Source organism: Canis lupus, chromosome 28 (genome assembly GCF_048164855.1).
Source record: "Canis lupus baileyi chromosome 28, mCanLup2.hap1, whole genome shotgun sequence".
NCBI classification, from domain to species: Eukaryota; Metazoa; Chordata; class Mammalia; order Carnivora; family Canidae; genus Canis; species Canis lupus.
In genome coordinates, this window is record NC_132865.1 from 35,715,046 (window position 1) to 35,740,999 (window position 25,954).

General features: G+C 34.1%; 1 protein-coding gene across 1 annotated transcript in view; it reads right to left on the reverse strand.

The window, feature by feature from the left end:
• The window catches only part of LOC140620398 (uncharacterized), a 108,832-nt gene that overhangs the window by 66,379 nt on the left and 16,499 nt on the right, over nucleotides 1-25,954 (reverse strand). The window contains exons 4-5 of the mRNA XM_072804609.1: nucleotides 19,706-19,857; nucleotides 14,018-14,096 (exon numbers count right to left, since the gene is read on the reverse strand). Of these exons, the coding sequence (XP_072660710.1) occupies nucleotides 14,018-14,096; nucleotides 19,706-19,857 (231 nt within the window). The remainder of the gene's footprint in view (nucleotides 1-14,017; nucleotides 14,097-19,705; nucleotides 19,858-25,954) is intronic.

Below are 25,954 nucleotides of genomic sequence, written 5' to 3' on the forward strand. Positions count from 1 at the left end.
ATATGGTTTCACTTATATGTGGAATATAAGAAATAGTGAAAGGGACCATAAGGGAAAGGAGGGAAACTGAGTGGGAGGAAAAATTAGAGAGGAAAACAAACCATGAGAGACTCCTAACTCTGGGAAACAAAGGGTTGCAGAAGGGGAGGTGGGTGGGGGGAATGGGGTAACTGGGTGACGGGCACTAAGGAGGGCACAAGAAGAAATGAGCACTGTTATACTATATATTGGCAAATTGAATTTAAATAAAATATTAATAATTAATTAAAATAGGAATCAGTGTACCTGATATTAAGGTCTATTAAATAGCTCTCAAGACAGTGTGATACTGGCAAAATAGACACATAGCTCAATGGAACAGAATAGAGAATCCAGAAATAATCCCGTATCAATATGCCTACCTGCTTTAAGACAAAGTTATAAAAACAATTCAGTGGAGGCAGGTTAGGCTTTCCAACAATTGGTGTTGGAGTGATTAGACATTCATAAGTAAAAATAAATTAATTTCAACCTATAGCTCATACTTTATACAAAATCTCAAATCACAAAATTATATGTGAAATGTAAAATTATAAAACTTCTTAGAAAGTTAGAAAAAAATTGTGATCTAGGATTAGCCAGAGTCCAACTTCACCCCAAAACTACAATCCATAAAAAAGAAAAATGGATAAACTGGATCTCATCAAGACTAAAAATTTGTTCTGCAAATGACCTTAGTAAGAGGGTGGAATGACAAGCTACAAACTAAGGAAAAATATTTGCAAACCACATATCCAACAAAGGACTGGTATCTACAACCTATTTTTAAAAACTCTTAAAGTTTAACACTAAGAAAATCCATTACAAAATACACAACATAATTTTGCCAAAGAGCACATAAAAATACGTTCAACATTATCTTTATAAATACAAATTAAAAATGATAAATCACTACACACCCAACAGGATGGCCAAAAAAAAAAAAGGCAGCAAAACACCAAATACAGGGGATCCCTGGGTTGCTCAGCAGTTTAGCGCCTGCCTTTGGCCCAGGGTGCGATCCTGGAGTTCCAGAATCGAATCCCGCATCGGGCTCCCGGCACGGAGCCTGTCCTGTGTCTCTGCCTCTCTGCCTCTCTCTCTCTCTCTCTATCATAAATAAATAAATCTTAAAAAAACACCAAATGCAGACAAGGATGCTGCAAAAATGGATCACATATGTTGCTGGTGAGAATATAGAATAGTATTGGCACTGTGAAAAAGTTTGGCTATTTCTTAAAAAATTAAACATACAATTCTATATGACCCAATCAATTGCATTCTTGGCAACTGATCACAGAGAAATGAATACTTATGTTCACATAAAAATCTGTACAGGGATGCCTGGGTGGCTCAGTGGTTGAGCATCTGCCTTTGGCTTAGGGCGTGATCCCGGGGTCCCAGGATGGAGTCCTACATCCAGCTTCCTGCATGGAGCCTGCTTCTCCCTCTGCCTGTGTCTCTGCCTCTGTGTGTGTGTGTGTGTGTCTCATGAATAAATAAATAAAATATTTAAAAATCTGTACAAATGTGTACATGGAAGTTTTATTCATCATAGCCCAAAATTATAAGTGAAGAGTTATACATTCTTCAATAAGTGAATAGTTAAACAAACTGAGGGAAGTCCATTCCATGGAACACTCTCAGCAATAAAAAAAAAAAAGTGCTGACATATACAACTTGAATGAATCACTAGGAAATACAGAGTTAAAAAGCCAATCCCAATTGAGTGTATAATGTATGATTTCATCAATATAACTGTATTGAAATAAGAACTAATAGGTATGTGGTACAGATTAATGGTTGCTAGGAGTTAAGAATTAGGAATTTGAGGAAGAAATAGGGGAAGGAAGTAGATGTGGCTATAACAAGGAGACATGACAGATCACTGTAGCGATGGTTCTCTTCTTCTGTCTTGACAGTGTAAATATCAATAGCCTCATAATGATGCTGTACTATGCATTTGCAAGATGCCACCATTGAGGAACTGGGTAAAGGATACAGAGAATTCCTCTGTGTTATTTTGTATAGTTGCATGTCAATCTATAATTACCTGAAAATAAAAAGCTTAACCACAATGATATATCACCTTACGTGAGTGAGAATGGCCAAAATAAAAAACACCACTGTTGGTAAGGATGTGGACAAAAAGGAACCTTTGTACACTGCTAATGAGAATGTAAATTGGTACAGCCACTATGAAAAACAGTATAGAGGGTCCTTTAAAAATTAAAAGTATAAATACCATATGACCCAGTAATTCCACTACTAGTATTTACCAAAAGAAAATGAAAACACCAATTTAAAAATGTTTACTGCAACATTATTTAACATAGCCAAGATACAGAAGTAGACATCAACCAACAAATGGATAAGGAAGATGTGGTATGTTTGTGTAAATACACACACATAGGAATATTACACAGCCATAAAGAAGTATGCAACTGTGCCATTTGAGACAACATGGATAGACCTGGAGGCTATTATGCTAAGTAAAATAAGTCAGACTGAGAAAAACCAATATAGTAAACAAACAAAAAGAATAATCAGACCTATACATACAGAGAATAAACTAGTGGTTGCCAGAAGGGAGGGGAGCAGAGAGTTGGGCAAAATGAGTGAAGAGGAGAGTGAAGTACAGGTTTCCAGCTACGGAGTGAATACATCCCAGGAATAAAAGGCACAGCATAAGGAATACAGTAAATGATATTATAATAGTGATGTAATGGGACAGATGGTAGCTAATACCTCTGGTGAACATAAATCACAATATAAACTTGTCAAGTCACTATGTTGTACACCTGAAATTAACGTAACAATTTTGTGTCAACTATACTTAAATTAAAAATATAGCTTTTTTTTTAAATTTTTAGTTCTGAATAATACAAATTTATTTTAGGTCATTTTGAATCGCTTTTTTAACATTCATGATCATTTTTCTATTAAATACACTTAAAATCTAGTTCAGGTCTTATTCTGTCACTTATTTATCTGTCTGCCTATTATTGTGACATCCACTAAAATATATTTAAAAATTGTCAACTTTGGGACACCTGGGTGGCTCAGAGGTTAAGCGTCTGCCTTCAGCTCAAGGCATGATTCCAGGATCCGGGACTGAGTCCCACATCGGGCTCCTAGCAGGGAGCCTGCTTTTCCCTCTGCCTGTGTCTCTGCCTCTCTCATGAATAAATAAATAAGATCTTTAAAATAAATAAAAAATAAAATAAAAATTGTCATCTTTAATGCATTTTAATGCTAAATCTTCCTTGTGAATCTTTTTCAAAATGCTAGTCTTATTCTTTTAATTTTTCCAGATTAGTAACATTAAAATTTTAACAGATTAAAAAATAATTTACATACATAAAGTTCACCTGTTTAAATGGGTTCAGTGGTTTGTAACTTATCTATAGTTGTACAACCACAACTCAAATTCAGTACAATTACATTATCCCCAAAAGAAACTTTGTACTCATTCACTGTTACTGCCAACCATCACCCCCCCTCCTCTCTCGTCGACTTAGGCAACCACTAATCTTTCTTGTTTTGATAGATTTGCCTATTGTGCTGATTTCACACAAACGGAATCATATAATATGTGGTCTTTTGTGACTAGCTTATTTCAGTTAGGAATAGAAAAAGGAAGTCAGCTAAGAACTTACTTTAGGTTAATTATACTACCCAGTATTTCAGATTTTATCTACTCTGAGCCTATGATAACTTTTGATCAAAATTAGTAGGTATATCTGTATTATTACCCCCTTCTTTCCTCAACTCTCTTATTTACTCACTTGTGATGCTCCACTTGATTTGGGAGTAAGCAATAGTCTTTCTGTAAGAAGCCACTGAAGCAGATTCCATTGCAGTCTGAGATCTTCCATAGACTCAATCTCACAGCATATTGTTTTTGACTAACCAAATAGACAGATCTGGTGCACTTTGGTTCGTCAAAATTCTAAAGTCCTTTTACTGCCAACACATCACAGACACAGCCAGCTAGGACCTGAACTAAGTATGTGGAAACACAAAACCTTCACCTCTCTCACCAAAAACAAAAAAACAAAACAAACCCAAAAACAAACAAAACAAAAACACCCCACACACAAAATGCTATTGGAGTACCACCACCAATAAATGGATTACACAGATCATTGGTAAACAATTTGTTAAGGAATAAATAGGTTCACTTAATCTGAAACAGGCACATGACCTATAATTTGAACTTTCTTGGCTAGAACTTCCTATTACCTTTCAGTATGGCTTTCAGACAAGGCCAGTCTAATAAGTCAGATGGACATGTGCTTTGTATTGTTGATGCTAATTATTACACATATTGTTAATATTTATTTTTTGCTGCCACTCTGAGATCTTTCATATCTTATGTTTTCTATATAAGAAAATCAGATTCAAGTTACTGTATATTGACTTAATTCCTAGTCACTCTATAAATTCTATTTTTCATTTTCTTTTTTTCAATTGATATTCCTTGTGATTTAATAGACATTTCTGTCGCTTGTAAGCAATAATTTTGTCTTCTCCTTTCCAAAATTATAAAAATTGTTTTAGGAAACATATTATAATGCTTTCCAGATAATTACTATATTCATAATGAGGAAGTCTTTGTTGTATTTCAAATTTTAATGAATTTCATTGCTTATTAAGTAGTTGTCTTGAGTAACATTATTTTAAAATATTTTTTCTGTTACAAATTTTCAAAGAACTTTTAATAATAATATTATTGGACTGTTAACCATTTTTCTACTTCAACTTTCTGAGGTGATATATTTTAACAAATTTTCTAATACTAAACTATCCTTCAATTTCTTGGTATGAACCCTACTTAGTTGTTATATACTATTCCTTTATTATGTCTTGATTCATTTTGTACACATTTAGCTTAGGATATCTGTGCATACATTTATCAGGCTAATTTACAACTGTTCTTGGGGACAATACAAACACTAATGGGACACATGATATGAAACTGCAAAAACCCTCAGGATTGTCAATTTTATTAGAATATCTGGAGGAAAGGGAAATGAGAAATTTAACTATCAAATTAAAATACTGTCTTAGTCTGACTGGACTGCATATAACAAAATAGCACAAACTTGCCAGCTTATAAACAACAGAAATTCATTTCTCATAGTTCTGGAAGCTGGGTAGTCCAAGATCAAGATACCAGCATAATCACCTGGTGAGGGCTCTCTTCATGGTTTATAGCCAACACCTTCTTGCTGTGTCCTCACAAGGCGAAAGGCACTAGGGTTCTCTCTCTGGAGCCACTTCTATAAAAGCATTCCTCAAGGTTCTACTTTCCACAGGCCCCACCTACTAATACCATTGTATAGAGCCTTAAGATTTCAACATATTAATTTGGGAGGGACACAAACATTCAGACTATACCAAATGTGGAAAAATTATCAAGAGTTGCTTGCATTTTCATTATAAAACACGAATATGGTAAAAAAGATAATTCCTTTAGAATAGGTCCTCTGAGGTTTGTTGGCATTCTTATTCATACTAGGATCATGATAAAAGACAATACAAGAAGCACTAAATCATAGTTCTCTATTTTGTACATTTTCAAGTTTCAGTATCATTAAGTCTATTTAGAAGTTTCCAATTCAATAACTGGAACATTTCATATAGCACTGAAAATGTCTGCTACGTGGATACTTTAGAGAAAGCGCTGATAAATCCAAATAGAAATAGAGCTTTTGGGGATCCCTGGGTGGCGCAGTGGTTTAGCGCCTGCCTTTGGCCCAGGGCGTGATCCTGGAGACCCGGGATCAAATCCCACGTCGGGCTCCCGGTGCATGGAGCCTGCTTCTGTCTCTGCCTCTTCTCTCTCTCTCTCTGACTATCATAAATAAATAAATAAAAATTTAAAAAAAATTTAAAAAAATTTAAAAAAAAAGAAATAGAGCTTTTGGAAAGAGAGTAGGCATCTAACAAAATTTATTATTGATTACTGTTATTTCCTACTTTATCTTTGATCAATATTGAGTCAAATTTACCTTCTTGAGTCATTCATAATTTCTTACGCTAAATTTCTTTGAATTTGTCTTAAATAATCATCCAATTAATCGAGAGCTTAAATTTATTTATCCAAAACTATATATAGTAGTCTCAAAACTTTTATCTGATATGTATTTGTATTATATTCACTGTATCTCATCTGGCATTTATTTTCTTCTCATTTTTATTGGATTTTTCAATGTTGGTTTACTATGTAAGGGTTTATACTTTTTCCTTAGGAATCCATTCATATAAGTGACATCAATTCTTTTTTTGTCAGTCTTTGATTTCTGTTTTTGTCATTTTCTCTCATTTTTCCCAATCTATATTTCTGACATAACTTATTTTTCCCAACTTTATTGAGATATAATTGACATACAATATTGTATAAGTTTAAGGCATATAATATATACCTATTGGTTTGAAAAATGTATATATTGCTATATAAGTACCAAAATAAGGTTGGTTAACACATCCTTCATATCACATAATTTTTGCTGTTGTTGTTATGGTGAGAATATTTACAATTTGTCTCATAGAAACTTTCAATTATATAATATGGTATTATTAACTAGAGTTACCACGCTACACATTAAATCCCCAGAACTTACTTATTCCTTTTATAACTGGAAAGTTTGTACCCTTTGATCAATATCTCCTCTTTTCCCCCCACCACCAGCCCCCAGTGACTACCGATCTATGGTTTCTAGGAATTCAGCTTTTTTATATTCCACATATAAGTTAGATCATACAGTATTTGTCTTTGTCTTTTTTCACTCAGCTTAATGTCCTCCAAGTTCATTCACACTGTTACAAATGGAAGGATCTTCTCTTTTGGAGCAGAATAATATTCATTCTATACAAAGACCACAATTCTTTACCTATTCATCTACTGATGGACACATAGGTGGTATCAACATATTAGCTACTGTGAACAATGCTGCAATGAATATGGAATTGCATCCAGATTTATGAGATAGTCAATTAATTTCCTTTGTATATATATGCAGAAGTGGGATTGTAGGATCATATGGTAGCTCTATTTTCATTTTGTGAGGAATTTCTATACTGCTCTCCACAGTACCTTACCAATTTACATTCTCATAAGAGTGCATAAATGTTCCCTATACATCCCTTCCAGCATGTTATCTCTTGTCTTTTTGATGACAGCCACTCTAACAGGTGTAAGGAAATATCTCAGTGTGGTTTTGATTTGCATTACCTTGATGATTACTGATCTTGAGTACCTTTTTATATACCTGTTAGCCATCTGGATAATTTCTCTGGAAAAATGTCTTTTCAGATCCTCTGCCCATTTTTTAACTGCATTGTTTGAGGTTTTTGGTTTTTTGTTTTGGTCATTAAGTTGTACAAGTTCTTTTTTTTTAAAGATTTCATTTATTTATTCATGGGTGACACAGAGAGAGGGGCAGAGACATAGGCAGAGGGAGAAGCAGGTTCCATGCAAGAAGCCCGACACGGGACACAATCCTGGGACTCTGAGATCCTGCCCTGAGCCAAAGGCAGACGCTCAACCACTGAGCCACCCAGGTGTCCCCAAGTTCCTTATATGTTTTGGATATTAACCATGTATCAGATATATGATTTACAAATTTTTTCCACACTATAGGTTGCCTTTTCACTTTTTTGATAATTTCCTTTGCTGTGCAGAAGCTTTTTAGTTTGATGTGGTCCTACTTGTTTATTTTTGTTTTGGATGCCTCTGCTTTTGGGGTCAAATCCAAAAAATCTTTGCCAAGAATGATGTCAAGAAGCTTACCACCTATGTTTTCTGCTAGGAATTTTATAGTTTCAGGTCTTACATTTAAGTCTTTAATACATTTTGAGTTAATTTTTGTGTGTGGGGTATAACATAGTGGTACAGTTTTATTCTTTTGCATGTGGCTATCCACTTTTCCCAACACCATTTATTGAAGAGACTATCCAATATGCAAATTAGTTGGCCATATAAGTGTGGGTCTATTGCTGGACTCTATCCTGCTTCATTTATGTCAACATCATAATTTTTTGATTACTATCGTTTTGTATTATTAGTTTAAAATCAGGAAGTGTGATGTTCACCTGGTTCTTTATTTTCTCTCAAGATTACCTTGGCTATTCAGGGTCCTTCATGGATCCCTACAAAATTTAGGATTCTTTGTTCTATTTTCATTAAAAATGCCATTGGAATTTTCATAGATATTGCACTGAATCTGTAGATTGCTTTGGATAGTATGGACATTTTTGTTTTGTTTTGTTTTTACATGTGTAAACTTTATTAACATTATGCATTCTCTGATGATTTGCAAGGCTTAAATGTTTACTGAAGCTTTGCCACACTCTTTACATTTATAAGATTTCTCTCCAATATGCATTTCCTTTTTTTATTTCAATTATTTTATTTTTTAATATATTTATTTTTTATTGGTGTTCAATTTGTCAACATACAGAATAACACCCAGTGCTCATCCCTTCAAGTGCCCACCTCAGTGCCTACCACCCAGTCACCCCCACCCCCTCCCACCTCCCCTTCCACCACCCCTAGTTCGTTTCCCAGAGTTAGGAGTCTTCCATGTTCTGTCTCCCTTTCTGATATTTCCCACTCATTTTTTCTCCCTTCCCCTTTATTCCCTTTCACTATTTTTTATATTCCCCAAATGAACGAGACCATATAATGTTTGTCCTTCTCCGATTGACTTATTTCACTCAGCATAATACCCTCCGGTTCCATCCACGTCGAAGCAAATGGTGGGTATTTGTCATTTCTAATGTCTGAGTAATATTCCATTGTATACATAAACCACATCTTCTTTATCCATTCATCTTTCGATGGATTTCTGAGGATCCTTCCACTAGCCAAGAGAATACAACAGGACATTAAGAAGATTATCCACCATAACCAAGTAGGATTTATCCCCAGGATGCAAAGCTGGTTCAACACTAGTATGGACATTTTGACAATATTAATTCTTCCACTCCATGAGCATAAAATATCTTCCCATTTATTTGTGTCTTCTTCAATTTCTTTTATCAATGTCTTAACGATTTTCATTGCATAGGTCTTTGACCTCCTTGGTTAAATTAATTCCTGGGTATTTTATTTTTTTTGATGCAAATGTAAATGGGATTGTTTTCTTAATTTCTCTTTCTGGAAGTTTATTCTTGGTATACAGAAATGCAAAAGAATTTTATATATGGATTTTATATCCTGCAACTTCACGGAATTTATTAATTCTAACAATTTTTTGGGTGGAGTCTGTAAGAGTTCCTATATAAAGCACTATGTCATCTGCAAATAGTGACAGTTTTATTTCTTCCTCTCCAATTTGGATGCCTTTTATTTATGTTCTTGACTAACTGATCTGGCTGGCACTTCCTACATTACTTGAATAAAAATGGTGAAAGTGGGCTTTTAGGGTATCTCTACTAATTTAATAAAGTATTAACTGGTAGATCTTCACATTAACTGAAAATACTTTCTATACTAAGCATTATAGGCATACTTCATTTTATTGTGCTTCACCTTTAATATGTTTCACAGATACTACATTTTTTTTTTACAAATTAAAGTAAACCCCCACTGTTGAAATCTGCTCAGAAAAAAAGATTCCTTTCAAAATATTACTGCAATATATTACACTCCTGTAAAATGTACAATATAATGTACCTGGTCACTCAAGAGCCCTGATGGAGAAGTACAATGAGATTAAGGTTGTTTTCATGCAAGCTAATACAACATCCATTCTGCAGGCCATGGATCAAGAAGTAATTTCAACTTCTAAGTGTTGTTATTTTAAAAATACATGTCATAAGGCTATAGCTGCCATAGTTAGTGATTCATCTGAAAATCTGGGCAAAGTAAACTGGAAATATGGAAAGGAGTCACCATTCTAGATACCATTAAGAACATTTGCAATTCATGGAAAAAGGGCAAAACATCAACATTCACAGCAACTTTGAAGAAGTTGATTCCTCATAGATGACTTTGAGGGGTTTGAAACTTCAGTGTACAGAGTAACTGCAGATGTGGTGGAAACTGCAAGAGAACTAGGATTAGAAGGGGAGCCTGAAGATGTGACTAAATTGCTGCAATCTCATGAAAAAATTTAACGGATAAGGCATTACTTCTTGTGGAGGAACAAAGCAAGTGGTTTCTTGCGATGGAATCTACTCCCCAGATATTCTGAAGACTGTTGAAATGACAACAAAGGATTTAGAATATGACATAAAATTAGTTGATAAAGCAGCAACAGGATTTGAACGGATTGGATTCACTTTTGAAAGAAGTTCTACTGTGGGTAAAATACTATCTGAGAGCATTGCGTCCTACAGAGAAATCATTGGTGAAATAGTCAACTTACGTGGTAAACTTCATTTTTTTTTTTAATTGCCATAGCCGCCCCAGCCTTCAGCAAACGCTACCCTGATCAGTCAGCAGCCATCAACAATGAGGCAAGACCCTCGGCCAGCAAAAAGATTACAACTTACTGAAAGCTCAGATGATGCCTAGTATTTTTTTAACAATAAAGCATTTTTTAATTAAGGTACCTACATTTTTTAGACATAATGCTATCATACCCTTAAAATACTAGTTTGGTTTAAACATAATTTTTATATGCACTGGGAAATCAAAAATTCATTTGACTCACTTTATTGCAATATCTACTTTATTAAAGTGGTCTAGAGATTGAAATATCTCCAAAACACACCTGAATTTCCAACCAAAAAATTCACGGATACATTTTTTATAATTCTGCAACTTCCTCAAAAATATTGTATCATCTCCATTAAACAGAGATTATTAAGTTAGAAAAGCAAATCTACTACCACATACCCAAAGGAATGTAATATGATTTCAAAATGCTTTGTGGTAAGTTAAGTCTCACATATAAAGAGGAAGCAGTTTGTAAACATGCAATACACATATTTATACAGTATATAGTCTTAACAGAAGGGGGAATTATATTCACCTAATGTAGGGTACTTAAACAAATATGTCTTTGTTTTTGTACATTACCCCCCCCCCTCAAAATTTTTTCCTGTGCTAAAATCTCTGCTACAAAATGCTACCACGTTTCTGAAATTTTTTATCATTTTTGATCAAATAATATCCTGTTTATTCTATAGAGTCTCCCTCTGAGATGTTATCAAAAGGACTGGAAGTTAAGAGAAATTGAGACCACTTGATTACAAGTAAATTTTAACCTTGGTTATTAAAAGAAACAGTAATTTACCCAGTTACCCAACAAGTGTTGCCAAACTTCTCAGCAACACAGCAACATAGATCTGCTAGAATTTCTTCAATAACTTCAATGTTCTTCATCTCTTAAAAAAATACTGTTATTTTTAACTTATGTCCATTTTATAATTCAAGAAGCAATAACATGCTAAGAATACTTTCTGAAATAATCTCAAACTACTTCACTATTACTATTACAAATTTTTCTTTCAGAAAGTGTTATTTCAGATCTCCTCAAAGAATCATGATTTGTTTAATCATTATTTGTTTGGTTAAAAAACTAACCAAACAATAACAACTACAGCTTAATCACCTTTTTGGTCAGGTACCTGGTAGATAGTGAAGTTCTACTTCCCTACAGATTTAGCACCATTGTATAAAGCCAAATATCCAAGGTGGTGGAAGAGAAGTGGACATATGGAGGAGACATTTTTCCACTCCTAAAACAAGGAGTATAAGTTGCATGTGGCAAAGATTCAATGAATGCTGGCTGAATGAACCCAAGGGAAGTAGCACTATGAGGTAAAGAAGTAAATGCTGGCTACCTCCACCCTCTTCCTTTTTAACCAGTTGGTAAACACAACCTGCTTGCCCTGTCCATTTCCATTACCACCAACTCCTAAAAGTGTTCTTAAATATCTGCCGATTTTAAAAATAAAGAGGGGGAAAGGAGTTAAAGAAGGAAAGATTATAAAAGGAATTTTTAGTTTCCTTCTTAAAATATACTTAGGGAAGATGTGGAAATGAAAGAAAATAGATTAATTTTACAACATATTGAATTGATATTTAAAATGTAATTTGGGCAGCCCAGGTGGCTCAGTGGTTTAGCGCTGCCTTGAGCCCAGGGCCTGATCCTGGAGACCCGGGATCGAGTCCCATGTCAGGCTCCCTGCATAGAGCCAGCTTCTCCCTCTGCCTGTGTCTCTGCCTCTCCCTCTCTCTCTCTCTCTCTCTCTCTGTCTCTCATGAATAAATAAAATCTTTAAAAAATAATAAAAATAAAAAATAAAATGTAATTTAAAAATTCTAATGACTATCTATCGATAATTTACTGTCAAATGTAGACTGCTTTGCCATTTTTTTAAGGTTTTATTCTTAAGTAATCTCTATACCAGTGCAGGGCTCGAACTCACAACTTCAAGATCAAGAGTCACATGATCTATCTATTTAGGCAGCCAGGTGCCCTCTGTTTTGCCATTCATAAACAACTTCACATAATCCTCACAATAACTGTATGAGGTATTCATCTCATTTTACAGAATATGAACTGACGGGATGAGCACTGGGTGTTGTCTGTATGTTGGCAAATTGAACACGAATAAAAAATAAATTTATTATTTAAAAAAAGAATATGAACTGAAACTCAGAGAGTTTAAGTGATTTGCTGAAGATCAAAAAGTCAACAAGTGACAGGATCTGAATTCAAATTTGTGTTGCTGGCTAAGATTCTAGTATTCTCTTCATGTCATTGCAATGATATATCATTTACTGAGATTCTATTTAGATAAACTAGGAAAATCAGAATTTGGAGGAAAAAAGACAGGACTTTCAACTAGAATCAGGAAGCAGAATGTCGTCCCTAACTTAGTTAGGATTTAAAATCATCTTGTTATCTCTTGGCAGACTAAAGGGCAGGCATTCTTAGTCATCCTTGTATTTACTACAGAAAGTACTCAGTAGAGCACTTTCTACATAGTAGATCCACCAAAAATACTTACAAAATTGAATTAGTTGGCATGTAAGTGTTAGCTTGCATATATAAACATGTTTTATCAATGCTGTACTAGAGCATATAGTCTAATACACCCACCTGAGAGTCATCTGACTTAGGAGCATAATGCTATTTAACATAGTATTTACTATGGATTAGAGCCCAGACTATAGAATTAGCCATCAACTGACAGAAAATAAACTGCAAAATATTTGAGTCTGGTCAAAATATAAACAAATTACATCCAAGAGAGAAGACAACATCACAGGTATGTTTTTACTGTATTAGGGCATTGGCCATATTTTTAATTTATCAATCTCACTCTTCATTTTTTTTGTTTTCACTTATTAGAAGAATATATTTTTCAGTTTCATGTAACTTCCTTTGAACCAGCTTTCTTAACTTGCTAATTCATTAATTATTTAAACACATTTTCAGTATATATTGGTAAGAAAACTTGGTTCCTAACACTTTGATAATTATGCATTGATACTTTTTAGTGAAAGAGTTTATCCTCTTGTTTGATGCTTTTTAGTTTCTTATCCTTTTTGTGGTATGTACACTTTAGTGCTCTTTTGTTGAGGAATTTTGCTTATCTCATGGTTTGTTTTACACAGTAGCAGAAAATGAACTTATTGGGAAGATGTAGGTCATCTCACTGAACAAATTGGAAAACTAAGGAAGAAGCATAAAAAAAATAGCAGCAGAAAACACAGCTGAGAAGTTGCTGCCAAGACAGTTTCCTTAACATGCCACTGTTGGCACTACTGCTAGTACTTCATGGAGTGTAACTGCCAGCAGATACTGCTGCTATCTCCACAAGTAGCATGTTAGAATGCTGCCACATGCCATAGCATATAAATCCCAAATTCATCCAATTTTTATGCATCACTGACTCTAGCATTCTAGGCAGAGCATCTACTTGGATAAGACTACGTCTTAAGTTACCTAAAATTATTATCTAAATTTGTACAGGGTTTTATGTTAGAGTGGAATCAAACCTTGAATATCTACTTATGTAAGTCCCTTACCTGGGCCAATCCCATCATGACCTACGACAATCTTATACAAATCCCCAAGGTGCACAGCTTCTAGAGTGAAGGTGTCAGTCTATAACAAATCAAAAGAGTATAGTTAGATCTGACTATGAGTCTGATTTCTAACAAGATTACGTATTAAAATACACTAAAAATTAATTGTGAAAAGAATCAGGGTCATTCAATAAATCTAAAAAAAGAATGTAAAGGTGGAACAATGTTAATTTGTAGAACATAATAATATTTCTAATATACTGCACTCCTTTTTGTTGCCAATATGTCATTATGAAAATATAAATTTGGGGATTCTATGAATATATATTTCAAATGATAATAACTAAATAATAAGATATACTAAAATTTTTCATTCCTTTGAATACAATCAACTCTTATCTGCCTTAGGATGAAATTTTTTAAGCAATGTTTATGGGCCATTGACAAATATAACATTTCTAAAGAAATTTTAGGATACTGATGCAAAAATTACTGTAAATCTATAACATGTATGTGAAGTCCAAATGTGCTGCTACAATAAAAATTATTCATGTTTGTGCTCTAAAGGTTTATGTATTCAGAACATGGGTAAAAGTAAAGAGCACAGAATTCTTTTGATAAAATTTAGATAATGATATGGGTTAAAACACAAGAAAAATATATGATGTAGCATATCAATTGAAAAATTATCCAAAAACAAAAAATAACATTTTCATTTATGTACTTACACATTTTTAAATATTTTTAAATATTTTATTTTTATTTTATCCTTAGTAGTCACTCAGTGAGAAAATAATTCATTCCATAAAAAAGAAGAGTGAGGCACAGAAGCAGGATCAGATCAGTTCCTCTGATATACCCTAATACTACTTTTCTTTGCAACCACTCTGCCCCTATATAAGTGAACTATAAAGAATATAAATAACAGATAAAGCCATTTACATTCATTTACAAAAAAAAATATTATCTGTGTCTGGTACAGATTAATGGATAACATTGTCCTCCCTTTTTTTTTTAAGATTTTATTTATTTATTCATGAGAAACACACACGGGAGGCGGGCAGAGACACAGGCAGAGGGAGAAGCAGGCTCCATGCAGGGAGCCCAGTGAGGGACTCGATCCCAGGACTCCAGGACCACACTCTGGGCCGAAGGCGGGCGCTAAACTGCTGAGCCACTCAGGCGTCCCCATTGTTTCCCTTTATGAAACACATCTGCTAAAAAAAGGAGGGCTTTCTGTGCAAACAAAATAATAGCTGAGAAAATTATGAGTTATGTTTATTATCACTGATATAGAGAATGCTAAGAAAAAGAAAGGAAACATATAATGAAAATATCCTGATATACTCACTTAAAAATTATTTGGGTCATCAAAAAAAATTGAGAAAATTAAAATATAATGAGCCTTTTATGCTTTACTAAGTTAAACATAATATTAGCAATAATAAAAATAATGTTACACATTCAGTTTCCACATTTGGCAATAAAGTTGTTATATACAGTCAACGTTACTTAACAATATAAAAGTAGATTAAAATAAACAAAAATATATATATAAAGGTAGATTTAAAAATCAGACAATAGAGAATGACTTCAGAAAGATGGTGGACTAAGGAAAACCAAGCCCTCACTCCCCAATGGAGATACCATTTTAACAATACTATATGGGCCAGAATATTTCTCTGCAAATTCTGGACACCAGATGAGAAGTTGCAGTACCTAGACCAATGTATAATAAAAAAGGAACTCCATCAAAAGAGGTAGGGAAGTGTGTGACTTTTTGCATGCCCTACTTTGCATAGTGCATTGTAATGGGAAGGAAACCTTCCATACCCTGGATCCTCTCTTGGGACAAAAGCAAAAGAGTAGACAATGCATACAAAAATTCTGACTTCTCTGGGAGCTGCCCAAAAAATTTATTTCTCTCTCACTTAATTCAAGTACTAGTGGCAGCAGAGTTTGGAAGCCAATGAAAACAGAGGAGAATACTGCAGCAAGTCAGAGCTACAGAGATCATAAAGGAAGGCATGGGATGGAGTACAAGGACATATACACACAGGATAAGAAACAGGAGCAAGTCACTTAGGGAAATTAACACAGTTAAAAGCACATATACAAGCCCAGAGAAGATACATAATCAAAAAAAGTATGAGAGGCCCTAAGAACTCTAACCAGGTTCACTGGTGAGAGTTTTCCCATCACAATGAAGTCCTTTTAAGAGTATGCAAGATAGCTATTTTTTCAAATGCCAAATTTCAATAAAGGGTCACAAGACATATAAAGAGGAAACCATAGCCCAATCAAGGGAACAAAAGAAATTACAGAAACCAACCCTAAAGAAATTAAGGTCCCTGAACTTTCTGAGAAATAAATTAAGACTGTCTTAAATATGTTCAGTAAGCTAAAAAATAACACAGAAAATCAACTGAACAAAATCAGGAAACTGATGAACAAACAACCAAAAATAACAAACTCATGAACAAAATGATAATATCTACAAAAGACAAATAAGAAAGCATCAAATACACTGTATGTTAACTAACAAAATTTAAATTTTAAAAATGTACCCCCACAAATAGAAATTCTGGAGTTCATACATATAATAACTGAATCCACAAATTCATTAAACAATTTGGATAACTGACTTGATCAGGCAGAAGGAAAAGAGCAACGTTGAAGACAGATCATTTGAAACCATCAAAATGGGGAAAAAAAGGAAAAACAATGAAGAAAAGTGAAAACATCTTAAATAGGATTACCACATGATCTAACAATTCCACTTCTGGATATTTATCTGAAGAAAATGAAAACACCAATTCAAAAAGATACATGCAACCCTATGTTCATTACAGCAATATTTACAGTAGCCAAGATATGAAAGCAACCTAAGTGTCCACTGATAGAGGACTAGATAAAGAAAATGCTATATATATATATATATATATATATATATACACATACATATACACACACACACACACACACACACCTACACACACACATATATTACACACACATAATGGAATAATAGTGAGCCATAAAAAGATTAAAATCTTGTCATTTGCAACAACATTAATACAACTAGAGTGTATTATGCAAAATGAAATAAGTCAGACAGAGAAAGACAACTATGATAATGATTTATCTTATTTGTAGAACCTAAAAAACAAAACAAATGAACATACAAAACAGACTCATGGATACTGGAAACAAACTAGTAGTTACCAAAGGGTAAGGGATTGGGGTGCGGAGGTGAAATATTTGAAGAGGATTAAGAGGTACAAACTCCCAGTTATGAAATAAGTCAGTCATTGAAATGTAATATATAGCTTAGGGAATATAATCAATAATATAATAACTTTGTATAGTGACAGATTTATCATGGGGATTATTTCATAATGTATAAAAATATTGAGTCTCATTATATATACCTGAAATTAATAGGATACTGTATAGTAATTATACTACAATTTAAAAAATTATTGCTTAAATAAATAAAAGCAGGCAAAATAAATGGAAAGACATTATATGTTCATGGATTGGTAGATTTAATATTGTCAGTTGTCAATACTACCAAAGCAATCTACAGATTCAACACAATCCCTATCAAAATCCCAATGGCAATTCATAGAATTGTCAAATCATTATGTTGCACACCAGAAGCTGTTATAACACTATATTTCAACTATTCTTCAATTAAAAAAAACATTTATTTTTTCAAAATCCAAATGGTATTTTTGCATAAATAGAAAAATGCAACCTATAATTCACATGGAATTTTAAGGGATGCTGAACAGTAAAACAACTTTTAAAAAAGAAGAACAAACTTAGAGATTTCACACTTACTAATCTCAATACACATTGCAAAGCTATAATAATTAAAGCATAGTACTAACATAAAGACAGAGATATATACAAACAGCACAGAACAGGGAGTCCAGAAATAAACCCATATATATGTATGGTCAAATTATCTTTGACAAGGGTGTCAAAGACACTTAATGGAGAAAAGAATATCTCTTCAATATACTATTGATGAATCTAGATATCCACATGCAAAAGTATGGAGTTGGATCCTTACTTTATAGCATATACAAAAATTAACTCAAAATGGATTAAAAATCTAAACAGAATAATCCAAACTAAAAACTCCTAGAAAAAAAAAAAAAACAGAGAGAAAGCTTGGGAACACTGGATTTGGCAATGATTTTTTGGATATGACACCAAAAGCAGAGAAAAAGAAAAAGGCTAAATAGACAAAGGAGACTGTATCAATTAAAGCTTTTGAGCATCAAAGGATACAATTAAGAGAATGAAAAGGAAACTTCCAGAATGGAAGAAAATATTTACAAATCGTATCTGTAATAAGAGATTAATATTCAGAGTACATAAAGAACTCCCACAACTCAACAAGAAATAAGCAAATGTCTAAATTTTAAAACAGCAAAAGACTTGAATAAATATTTCTCTAAAGATGATACACAAATGGCCAACAATTGAGATGTGAAAATAGCATTTAACAATAGAGAGATCCAAATCAAACCATGATGAGATATCACATCACATCCATTAAGATGGTTACTATAAAAATTTTTTTTAATTTAAAAACAGGGACTCCTGGGAGGCTCAGAAGTTGAGCATCTGCCTTCAGTTCAGGATGTGATCCCCGAGTGCTGGGATTGAGTCTCACCCACATCGGGCTCCTGTGGGGAGCCTGCTTTTCCCTCTGCCTGTGTCTCTGCTTCTCTCTATGTATTTCTCATGAATAAATAAATAAAATCTTTTAAAAATAAAAAATAAAAACAAATAAAAATTTAAAAACAGAAAATAAGTGTTGGCAAGGAAGTAAAGAAATTAGAACCCTTGTACATTGTTGGTGAGACTGCAAAATGGCCCATTTGCTAATGAAAACACTATACCAATTCTTCAAAAAAAAATAAAAATAGAAGTTTCATATGATCCAGCAGTCCTATTTCTAAGCATATATTCAGAAGAATTGGATGAAGGGTACTGAAGAGATATCTGCACATCTATTATATTATTCACAATAGGCAAGAGTTTGAAACAACTAAAATTTCTATCAGTGGATGAATGGATTAAAAAATGTGGTATGGGCCCTGGGATATATCAGTCAATTAAGCATCTGCCCTCAGCTCAGGTCATGATCTCAGGATCCTGGGATCGAGCCCCACATCAGGATTCCTGCTTAGCAAGGAGCCCTCTTCCTCTTTCCCCACTTATGCTCTCTCTCTCCCTCTCTCTCAAATAAATAAACTCTCCTGAAAAAAATGTGATACAGATGTACAATAAAATATTATCCAGCCTTAAAAGGTAAGGAAATTTTATCATACCATACAGCATGAATGAATCTTGAGGACATTATGCTAATGGAATAAGCCAGTCATGAAGACAATTATTGTAGGATTCCAATATATGAGATATCTGAAATTTATAGTAATAGAAAGCAGAATGGTGACTGACAAGGGCTGAGGGGAGGGGAAATAAGGAGTTCTTTAATGAGTACAGAGTTTTCGTTTTGCAAAATGAAATATTTCTGGATATCTACTACACAACAATGCGAATATATTTAACACTAGTAAACTTAAAAACAGTTATGATTTTAGTAAAATTTTATTTATTTTTTACCATAATTAAAAAAAAAATCAGACAAAGGACTTTGTCACTTACTTGTCCTCTTAAAAAATTGAAGGAGTTCTTCGATCGAAATAGTTGTCTGGATCCTGAATCTCCCTTTTCCCCATAGACAGAAATGTAGACACTGGCTATTGTTCCAGCATTCCAAAGCATACCTGTTGCCACATGTACTTCATATAGTGTTACTGACAACAGAAGAAAAATAAGTTTTATATGCTAAGAATTATTCATATGATAGGAAAATTACTTACATCTGATCAAGAGTTCCAGTTTCAGTTAAAATGCAGTAACACACTCTACCCAGTCTCTTTCACTGAATACAGCTATGAAATCTTGATAAAATCCGTGGAACAGCTATTAGAAATGTTGAAGGTAAACTGTACCGGGGGATTGGGAAAAAAAAAAAAAAAAAAAAGACCAGAATTTGATATACCAAAAGTGGCAGTGAGCTTATCATTTTTTATCCTCTAGTATCTCCCACTGTGAACTCAGTTCACCAGAAACCTGGCAAGAGGCATTGAAGCTCAGAGACAGGGAGCTCAGGAGAGCCATCTTGCTCAGGCTTACAAAGCAGGAAAGAAAATTCCTAACACACAAACATTACAGATATTCTACTTTTTTGTTGTTATCTCCATTCTCTCACATCCCAGTGCCTAGGCACAGAAGCAAACAGGAACCAACACTCTGAGGGGGAACTTTTGCCTCTGTTCACAGGATCTAGACTTTAGTAGGGTGGAGTCAATCTCAATTGCTTTCTTTGCTCTCTCTCTGTTCTACCTGCTTAGCCCTGGACATAGAAATACTAAAGAAATACACAGTAAAACAGGTAAACTAGAGCACCAGTTAACTAGTCAAAAGACCAAAAACAGGAGCCAGGGAATTAGAAAGTATCAAAGAGGTTCATAGAGGGAAGAAAAGCAAACAAAACACTCTTTATTAACTCCTGAGCTCATACCTAACCTAAAGATGCATGAATACCAAAACCTTTGAAATGTAAACTAACAAACCTCTACCTAGGCCCCAGATTCACCAATGAATGGTATATAGGTGAGACAGATCTGAATAGTGCTGCAAAGTCTTTTTAAAACTAAACGGACATTGGAACCACAGCCCACAGATGACAAGTGGAATTTGTGGCCTGAAACTAACCACTGGTCAACTGTCAATTAAAACAAAAATATAGGGACACCTGGGTGGCTCAGCGGTTGAGCATCTGCCTTCAGCTCAGGGCATGATCCCGGGATCCAGGATCGAATCCCATGTTGGGCTCCTTGTGGGGGACTTCTCCCTCTGTCTATGTCTCTGCCTCTCTTTCTGTGCCACTCATAAATAAATAAAATCCTTTAAAAAATAAAAAAATGAAAAATAAAACAAAAATATAACATTCTCCATAGGATTTAAATAACATCCGGTGTCTCAAATAATAATATATAAAATATCCAGGATATAATTCAAAATTATTGAAGAAGCAGGAAAATTTTAAATCATCTGGGAAATGACAATGAAGAAGAAATATCAACTTCAAAATGACAGCCAAGTATTAGTTATCTGACAAAACCTTTCCAGCAACTATGATAAGAATGCTACTATATAATATAAACAATTATGAACACTCTCAAAACTAATAGAAATATAGAAAGTATCAACAAATTAAAACTTAATGAAGAACCAGATGGAAATCAAAGACTTCAACAAACACCATAAGCATATTTTAAAACTTACTGAATAGTGTCAAGAGAATGAGAACAGAAAACATCATTAGTAAACTTGAAGATAGAGTAAATAGAAATTATCCAACTTAACAAAAGAGGAAAAAAATTTTAATAATAAATACACAAACAAACAGCCTCAGAGACCTCTGGAACAATAAAAAGAAATCTGATACTCCTGTCATACAGTAGATGAAGGAGAGGGGAAGAGTATGAAGCTGAAAAAAAACATGCGGCACAATAAAAGGAACAATTTAAATCTCAAAAACAAAAACAACCATAAAGAAATGGAGATCTATGAATTAGCTGACAATGAATTCAAATACTCAAAGATAAAAAAAAATGAGCCAAAAGAGAATACAAAGTTACAACTAAATAAGATCAAGAAAACTAGATACAAAACGAGACTCTCGAAAAAGAAGTACCTATGAAGAACCAAACAGAAATTCTGGAGCTGATGAACACGTTAGCCAAACTGAAAAATTTCTTAAGCACATTTAATAAGTACACTTGACCAGCAGAAGAATTAGTGAACTTGAAGACAAACATGTGATTTTAAATAACCTAGTCAGAGGAACAAAAAGAACATGTCGTGGCCTTTAAAAAGAAAGAAATTTTGTTACATAGCACAACACAGATGAACCACAAAAACATTATACTAAGTGACATAACCCAATTATAAAAGGGTAAATACTATATGATTCTACTCATGATTCTAAAGTAGTCAAAACCATTGAAAATAAAAAGTAGAAAGTTGATTGTCAAATGCTGAGTGAATGAAGGAGAAGGAATGGGTACAGACTTTCAGCTCTGGTTCCAGTTCCAAACATAAGAAGCTTCAGAGACAGTACTCCATCATAACAAGCAAAAAACAAAACAGACTGAAAAATCGACAACTCTTCTTGAATCCCTAAGAGATGAGGACACAAGGCAAACTACAGTCCCCAAAATTGGAGAGACAGATGGGTAAACAATGAGTCACAGCTTATGGTAGCAGGGACTCATGAATAGAAAGTACCATGGAGGAATGCCTGGGTGGCTCAGTCAGTTAAGTGTCCCACTCTAGGTTTCAGCTCAGGTCATGATCTCGCAGTGGGGATGGAGCGCATTGAGCTCTATGTTCAGTGCAGTCTGCTTCAGATTTTTTCTCTCTACCCTTTTGCCCCTCCCTGCTTGTGCTCTAAAATAAATTTTTAAAATCTTTAAAAAAGAAAGAGAGAGAGAGAGAGACAAACAGCCATGGGAATCATTTCTGACATAGAAAATTCTGAACTGTAATTAACAAATTGGTGGAGGTTCACCACAATCTGAGAGTTAAAAACACCAGGGGGAGTTCTTAATCATAGGATTTTTCAATCAGAGGAGTCCCCCGTGCTTTTGTGAGTTTTGCCTTGAAGAACTCACCTAGGTTCTCACAGTATATATGGGAGAAAAAAAATGTTTAAGATTGTATTTATTTATTTGACAGAAGGAGAGAGAACACAAGCAGGGGGAGTTGCAGGCAGAGGGAGAAGGAGAGGCATGCTCTCCACTGAGCAGAGAGCCCAATGGGGTTCTCAATCCTAGAACCTGATTATGACCTGAGCCGAAGACAGACAATTGATTGAGCCATCCAGGCACCCCTGGGAGAAAATTTTCTTCCTACTTCTGGCAGAGGAAGGGCAAAGGGAAGCATTTTAAAATACACCAGAGCACTATGTTCTTCTTAATAAGGCCAGCCCTCAGGAGAAATAAATTAAACAGATCCTAACCTGCTAGGGTATTAATGGAGCCTAACTCACCTCAGGGAAGGGAAATACTCAACTCTAAGCAACTCTAGCCATCCTGTCCCCACCTAAGGGGGAATGAAAGAAACTGAGAAATACTTGTGAAGTTCAAGTCTAGAGGCATAGAATCACTTAAAGACTGAAGCCTAATTATAGGACTCCAAAACCCTTTCCTCTTGCCACACCTCACCACTGTGTTACTCAAGGCCTATTGAGTGTATTTCCTTTTATCTGGTACATCATGTCCAGCTATTAAGAAAAAAATTACAAGGCTTACTAAAAGGCAAATAAAAAACAAATTGAAGAGAAAGAGCAAGCATCAGAAGCAGACATGGCAGGGCAGTAGAAATTATCAGACTGGAAATTTAAAATAACTATGATTAATATGCTAAAGACTCTAATAGATTACATAGATAACATGCAAGAATAAACGGACAATGTAAGCAGAAAGATGGGATTCTTAAGAAAGAATCAAAAATTGAGAAAATTTGTTGCCAGTATATTTGCCTTACAGGAATTGTTAAAAGAAGTTCTTAAAAGGGAAGGAAAATAATATAGGTTAGAAATTCAGATCTATAAAAAGAAAGGAAGAGCACTGAAGAAACAATAAGATAAAACAAAAACTTTTATTTTTCTATTCTTGATTCATTTAATACAAGTTTACTTAAAATAATAATAGCATCAATGCATTTAATTATGTTTATGAGTCATACATATTATAAGTTTATGTGTTCTTATATGTAAAAAATAAAGCAATGATGCAAGAGACAGAAGAATTATTTTGTTATTATAAGGTACTCATACTACCCATAAAGAGGTATAATGTTATTTGAAAGTGGGCTTTGATTGGTTGTAAATGTATGCTTGAAACTGTAGAGCAACCACCAAATAAAGTTGTTTTTTTTTTTTTAAGTATAACTGATAGGCTGAGAGATGAGAGAAAATGGAATGATATTAACAATTGAATGTTCCATTAAAATCACAAAAACAGAATAGGAGTGAAAGTCAGAAACAAGAACAAAGAATAAAAGAAACAAATAGAAAGCAGTAGCAAATATGGTCTATATTAATCCAATTATATCAACAATCACTTTGAATATGAATGGCCTATATGAACCAATTAGGGGCAGCCTGGGTGGCTCAGCAGTTTAGCGCCACCTTTGGCCCAGGTCATGGTCCTGAAGACCTGGGATCAAGTCCCATGTCAGGCACCCTGCATGGAGCCTACTTCTCCCTCTGCCTGTGTCTCTACCTCTCTTTCTCTCTGTGTGTGTCTCTCATGAATAAATAAATGAAATTTAAAATAAATAAATAAATGAACCAATTAAAAAATTGTCAGAGTGTATTAAAAAATAAGACCCAACTGTATGTTATCTGTAAGAAATCTACTTTTAATATAAAGATACATAAAGATTAAAAGTAAATGGATAGAGAAAAATATACCGTGTTAAACTAACCAAAAGAAAGCAGGAGTAGCTATATCAATTTCAGCCAGAGCATGTATCAAAGCAAGGAAAGATATCTGGGATAAAGAAGGGCATTATATAATGATAAAAAAAGGTCAGTTCTCCAAGAAGACATGATAATACTTCATGTGTACATGCCTAATAACAGAGCATCAAACTATGTGAGGCAAAAAAACCTGATAGAATTGCAGGGAAAAGTAGATGAATCCACTGTCACAGTTGGGAGATTTCAACATCCCTCTCAGAAATGGGACAGATCAAGCAGGCTGAACATCAATAAGGACATAAGTGAACTCAATAACACTGTTGATCAACTATTTATAATTCACATCTATAGATTACTTCATCTAACAATAGTAGAATGCACACTCTTCCCATACTCACATGGAAGGTTCACCCAGATAAATCACAGTCTGGGCCATAAAACAAACCTTAACAGATTTAAAAGAAGAGAAGTCATACAACATCTTCTCTCAGACTATAGTGGAATTAAACTAGACATCAGTAACAGAAATAGAACTGAAAAATTCCATAATACACGGGGATCAAATAACACAGTTCTAAATAACACAGGTCAAAGAAGTTATCTGAAGCAAAATTTTAAAACATTTTGAACTTAATTAAAATAAAAATACAATTTATCAAAAATCGTGGGATGGAGCAAAAGAAATGCTGAGGGATTTATAATGCTGAATGCATACATTAGAAAAGAAAAAACGTCTAAAATCAATCACCTAAGTTTCCACCCTAGGAAACTAGAAAAAGAAGAGCAAATTAAATCCAAAGTAGAAAAGAAGAAATAAGACTTAAAACAGAAATCAATGAAATTTAAAATAAGAAATCAAGAGAGGAAAATCAATGAAACTAAAAGTTAGTTCTTTGAAAGGACTGATAAATTCAAGAAGCCTCTAGCCAGGCTAAGAAAAAAAAGAGAGAGGAAATTAAAGAGGGACTGTCACTATAGATCCAATGAGAAATTAAAACTATACTAAAGGAATTCTATGAACAACTTTATATTCACAAATTCAATGACCTAGGTAAAGAGGACCAATTCCCTGAACCAGAGAATCTGCCAAAATTCATACAAGAAGAAATCAAATTTCAGTTTTGAAAGATGAAAAAAGTCCAGGTTTACTGCACAACAATGTGAGTATACTTAACACTCCTGAAATGTACACTTAAAAATGTTCTTTTAAGACAATTTTGTTATGTTTGTTACCACAATTAAAAATCCAAATTAAAAACACTTGGGATCCCTGGGTGGCGCAGCGGTTTGGCCTCTGCCTTTGGCCCAGGGCACGATCCTGGAGACCTGGGATCGAATCCCACGTCAGGCTCCCG